The sequence below is a fragment of the Fringilla coelebs genome, assembly GCF_963513975.1.
Source record: "Fringilla coelebs genome assembly, chromosome: 2".
NCBI lineage: Eukaryota > Metazoa > Chordata > Aves > Passeriformes > Fringillidae > Fringilla > Fringilla coelebs.
The window spans coordinates 89,758,947-89,764,707 of NC_140029.1; the positions used below are offsets into that span (position 1 = coordinate 89,758,947).

Here is a 5,761-nt window from a genome sequence, read left to right on the forward strand (position 1 = left end):
CAGAACCCATGCACAGCAGTGTCTCAAGTCTGAGGCTTGCACCCCCATGGATGGGCTGTCCCCTCCTTGGCATCACGTGCACATGAGGTGGTCAGTGCTGGGGCTCACCCCTCCTCAGCTCATTCCATACGTTATCTGCTCCATAGGCCTGAAACTGAGACAACCGTGTGTGAAAGCCATCCAGGATTTGGCTCTGTAGGGTATCTTATTCCCAAGTTTTCAACCCTGGAAGTCCACAGACAGGGTGTCATTGCTGGAGCTCACAATCTCAGCTTAGAAGAACAGTGACGTCTCCATTATTGAGATCTCCCAACAAGCGAGGAGGGTGCAGCCACCCCAGCATTCCTACCCCCAGGCACATTTCTGAGGGTAGAGCCATCTGTTAGGAGGAGTCCTAGAGCTTACACGTGCACCACTACTGTGCCACACTTCCCTGCGGGACAGGCACTGAGGTCTGTCTGCACCTGGAGAAGGTCGCCCCTGCTGGGATGGCACTGTCCAGCCCCACATCTCCTTCTTCCCAATGCAAAACAGCCCCCTGCCCCCTGAAGACTTGAGCTGTACCACAAGCAGAGCAGGCTTTTCATCCCAGGGAACTGCTGTCCCATGGTGAGTCCCAGGCATGGCCCCAGGCACTCCAAGCCATCTTCAAACCTCTCCAGCAACTTGTGTGCCCTCTAGCCTGGGGATTCACACAAGGAGGTCCTCCATGCTTGGAATTCCTTCCCTTTCAAAGTCCAAAATAAATTCTGTCATGGATTTCCGTTGCCAGACATGATCTTCCACGGCATCGTGATCATAATCCAGATGGCCACGATCTCGCCAGTATCTGGGTTCAGAAGAAACTTGCTCCATTCTGCTGCCTCTCTGCAGAGCTGCATTTTAATACTGAGTCCCCTCCAAGGCTTAGAGGTTCAGGAGCAAAGAACAAAGAAATGCTGAGAATAGCTGCTCTTTTCTCCTCATCTTCATCTCAGGATCCCTCCAGAGACTGATCTTGCCCCGGAGGGAGGGGCAGGGCACATTAGCCAACAATTCTTTTTTTTTCTGTGAACTTTGTTTAAATATTTAACAGAAGGAAACTAAAAATATCCCCGGTTAATGCAGCAGGAGCTAGACAGCTACTTAGTCTTGGGTGCCCTTCCTCCTGGCCCTTCTTCTCAGGTGTACATCACAGCAAGCCCTGGGTTCTTCTCTTAGGAAGAGGAAGCCTCCCACGCAGCAGGGGCTGCAGTTTTTGTCCAGGGCATGGGGTGAGCAGGGGCGGATGGCAGTAATCCCTTGGAAGCCGGGAGGTGCAGCACAGCTGGCTCAGGGCTGGAGGGGCAGGCTTGGTCTCTGCATTGACTCCCTCAGCCAAGCATGGCTGTTTCTCCATCCCGGCAGCCACAGGAGGGCATGACCGCGGGCTGTCGGCATTCATGCTTTCCTCTTCACGATGAAGGAGCAGGCTGAACATCTCGCATGATTTTTTTTTTCGTCCTGTGCGTGCGTGCGGTTGCGGGCGGATGCGGGGTCAGGCACACAAGAGCTCGCCGGGGAAGGGCCGGCACGGCGCTGCGGCCGGCCAAGGGAAGGGGCGGGAGCAGCGAGGGCAGCCCTGCTGCCACCGGGCTGATGCCGGAGGGTGCTGAGCGTCCAGGGCAGAAATCCGGATGAGAGGACCTGACCTCACTCCTGCTTTTGCTGCTCAGCCGTGGGAGGCGGGAGAGAAAAGGGAGGAATAGGGCAGAAAGGGAAGGATGGGACAGCGCAGAGGACATCAAGACAACGAGTGTGGGAAGGTGATTTCATGTTAGCTAAGAGGAAAGTAAATACTAAATATTTGATGGGCATATTTTTTCTCTTAAATTCTTTAGTGAGGCTGGACTTTTTCTCGCTGATTCACTCTTTCTCAGTCGTCTTGGTTTACCACTCTCATGCTTCCCCTCTCGCTCCCTCGCTCTGGCACACAATGAAGAGGCTCTTTTTTAATAAATGGATTACACACTCCACACTATAAATAAACACAGGAATTAAGATTCCAACTTGTTCCAGCGATAAGCAAACAAAGATGCTGAATCCCCCTCTCGGCCCTAAGACAGGAGAGTCCCCGGGGAAGCTGCGCATGTGCCTGGGCACGTGTGCTCCAGAGATCGCTCCCTGCTTTTGTGAGCGTATGCTAAGGCATGTGTTTCTGGGGGGACTTGGCGTGGGGATGGGGACCATGCACCTCCGTGCATGGGGGGCATGGGAGCAGGAGAGGGTGTACGTGTGTGTGCACGGACTCCCCTGATCCTGCCAGCCGGGAGCTCAGCTGGGGTGGCACACGCTGCCTGCAAGGAGAGAGCGGTCACCACTGCGTGGGGGGACACTGACACCCCTCCCTTTTGGTTCCCAGTGAAGAAGATGAGACAAGATCCTGACTGAGCAAAGACACTGTTGCATCTGAGATGGAGCCCAGTGCCTGGTAGGTTCACAGCTTCCCACACTGGCAGGTGAGGCGGCAAGAAAACAGGAGTGTGGGTGGTGGGCTGCTCCCGGCTGCTTGGCCTTTCAAAGGAGGAACGTTTAGATCAGGCTCTCTTCTTCTTCCCCCCACCCCGCAGCAGGATGCCGCCACTCCTCTCCCGCATCCACTCCCTGCAGCTGTGGCATCTCCTCCTCGTCGTCTTGGCCGTCCCTCCTCCTGGCACATGGTCCCTTCGCTCTCGGGGCCCGGCAGCCCCTCGGCCTCTTTGCACCCGCCGCAGCCCCTCGGCCCCACGGTCCATTTGCATCTGGGAAAGGACCTCACAGCCGGAGCGGGATTCCCGCTCGGATTCCCGCTCGGATTCCCGCTCGGATTCCCGGCCGGCCGTGCCTCGCCAGCGCGCCCTGCCCGCGCGGGGAGCGGAGCTGCGGCACGTGGTGCGGCTGAGGCGCCAGGCCGCGGGGGCCCGGCCCGCCACGCCCTCGGGCTTCGAGGACGGCATGCCCTCCTCCCAGTACCCCTGGGCCATCGTGTGGGGTCCCACGGTGTCGGATGAGGACGGAGGGGACACAAACTCGGCCAACCCGGGCTTCCCGCCGCTGGGATACACCTTCGTCTCGCCGCACGGGATGGCGACGGCGCAGCCCAACTCCCACTCGCTGCTGCACAACGCGGGCCTCAACCTGCGCGAGACCCCGGCCACCCTGCGGCCCTTCTTGTTCGGGCCCCGGGGGGAAGGTAAATCTGCGCTCTGCTTCTTTCACCCCCGGTCCCCTGCAGGAACGGCTCCTTCTGCAAAACTCATGGGGGACCTCCCCTTGCCCTGCTGCTCCCTGGGGACCGGAGGGAGCGGCCATCACAAGCCCCACTCCTCTGTCTCGCAGGTGTGGACCCCCAGCTGTACGTCACCATCACCATCTCCATCATCATCGTCCTGGTTGCCACTGGAATCATATTCAAATTCTGGTGAGTGGGGTTTGGGCCAGTGGGGGCTCTCACTGGGCCGGTGCCTACAGGAGACTGTGGGCTTGGGACCCATTTGTCCCAGGGGTGCAGATCTGGTGCTGCAATCCCTTGCAAGGTTTGGCACTCGGCCACGCTGGGCTCTAATGCTGAGTGAAGGGGGATCCATCCCACAAACCTCTCTGTCATCAAGGGCTGGGGCTTGTCTCTTTACCTCACCCCTTGTTCTCTCCAAAGCTGGGACCGAAATCAGAAACGCCGGCGTCACTCGGGGCAGCAGAGCAGTGGGAGGCAGCAAGAGAGCCAGCAGCCCCTCACAGACCTCTCCCCCACCACCGTCAGCATCCTGGGGCCCTATGGCGACCCTCTGACCCCCACACCTGAGGCAGAGGAGTCCAGGCAGGGCCAGGAGGGTGCAGAGAAACTGAGTGGCCACGGGAAGAATGCAGCATTCCAGCTCAACCGGTGAGTGGCAAGGAGCTGGGGCAGCAGGGGCTGGCAGGGGACGGGGCACAGGCACACTGAGGCAGGGCAAAGGTGATGTTGGCTAGCGGGAGGGAGGAGGTTGGGGCAGTTTAAATGCTCATTAATTTCCAATTCCCTCTTTCCCCCAGAATCCCACTGGTGAACCTGTGACGTTCCCGGGAGAGGCTGAGCTGGCTCCCCCACCCTCTGTCACCGCTGGCGAGCGCGGACTCTCCCCGCCTCTGCTGCCCCGGGAAAAAAAGCAACCTCCTTGTGCCACGGCCCACCACCACCACCTTTATTAACTAACCCCACCGGGATGTGCCTGGGCAAACGGACGAGCTGGACCTCCTTAGCCTCCTGCTGGGGGAAGGTTGGGGACCCGCCCTGCCCACGCAGGACAGGGTGACGAGAGAGCAGAATGGTGGGAGGGAAGACAGCTGATGGTGGTGTGAAACCCTGACCTCCCCAGCCCCTCTTCTAGCATATGTGCGCAGACACACTTGGATCTCCATGACTCTCTCACCAGTGCATGCCTGACATCGGGGGTAGGCAAGGTGGAAAGGCGTACCCCTGTCCCCGTGGGCCCTCACCCTCCGTGTGTCCCTTCCCGTGTCGTGTGCTTTGCAGTCAATGTCTGGAGTTCAGTGGCTGCAGGATTGCCCGCCAGGTGACTCGGATGGTGGAAACTTTGTCTGTTCCTGAGACCTTGGCCCTCCTGAGAGTCCCAAGGGTGGGTGAAGCTTGGGCAGAAGAGGCTCACAGAGCACCTGGGCCCTCTCAACAACCCATTTCCTTGAAGGAAACATTATCTTCCCCCTAGATGGAAGATATTCACATCTTTCCAGTTTCTTTCTGCGTAACACTCCTTTGGGTTTTTTTCTCTTCAGCTTGTATCTTTCTTCCTCTCTCCGTCCACAGTTTTTTCCCATCAATTCCCACCCCCATGCCACTTCTCTTGCCAGTTAAAGTTGGAAATGATTCCTTTAGCTTTCCAAATGTTTTGATCTTTGAAAACCTCCTTGTTGTCCCTCTCCACCCCTTCAGCCTCCTTCAGCAAGGTTTTTCTGAATAACACCGGTCTGTGATGATGCTTTCCAGAAAATCTGAGGTGGAGCCCTCTGCTCACCGTGTTTCTTAGCAAGTGTCCTGCACACAGCTAAAGCATGGAATGCAGACATTGCTGGGCATGAGGAACTTGAGTTTTGCTGGGCTCAGGAAGAGATTTGCTTTCAGATACTCCTGGCACAGGCAACAAGGCAGCAGACAGGACGCTGCACCTGGGATGACCAAGAGCAGTTTAGAGTTGATCTTGGGAACATTGGAAGGGTTGCCATGTACTGCTGCTAGGTCTCTCCTGGAGTCCAAGGTGACTGGAAACCCGCGAGGCAGTGCTCACCAAGGGCATGAGAGAGGGGTATCTGGGCTCCCAGATGAAGCTTCATTCAGTTCCCCAGCTGGTTAGAAACCACAAGCAATGGCACAAGTCATCTGTCCAAATTGGTTGCCTGCACATGTCCTTCAGGGCTGGGGTGGTCTGTGGGGCTGGCAGCCACACTGTCACTTACCTGTGTGAGCAAGATCCATGCATCTCCACCTCTTCCAGGCATGGACCCATGGGTGTCACTTTGAGGACGTGCGAGATGGCACATTTCAGCTTAATGACAATGGTTCCTCTTAGCTTTTATGGACAACTTCAAATCAATCAAAACCTCACACTGACAACCACTGAGGTGAAAAGATGCACATTTAGATAAGGCTGCCCCTACAGTGTACAAACACCTTTAGCTGCTGGAGTGATGTGGCAAGAGGCAGGAAAATCACCCACAATTTGAAGGCCCTAATGCACTGAACAAGGTCTCTGACAAAAGTGATCTTGGA

General features: G+C 56.9%; 1 protein-coding gene across 1 annotated transcript; it reads left to right on the forward strand.

Annotated features, from left to right (window-relative positions):
- Positions 1-774: 774 nt before the first annotated feature.
- Positions 775-4,051, forward strand: PIANP (PILR alpha associated neural protein; the record flags this gene model as incomplete). Its single annotated transcript, XM_084201050.1, has 11 exons — positions 775-825; positions 1,201-1,253; positions 1,521-1,627; positions 1,695-1,810; positions 2,081-2,150; positions 2,285-2,342; positions 2,433-2,477; positions 2,589-3,190; positions 3,337-3,418; positions 3,653-3,880; positions 4,030-4,051. The coding sequence occupies 11 exons, from the start codon at positions 775-777 to the stop codon at positions 4,049-4,051; spliced, it is 1,434 nt and encodes a 477-aa protein (XP_084057176.1).
- Between the last annotated feature and the right edge of the window lie 1,710 nt (positions 4,052-5,761).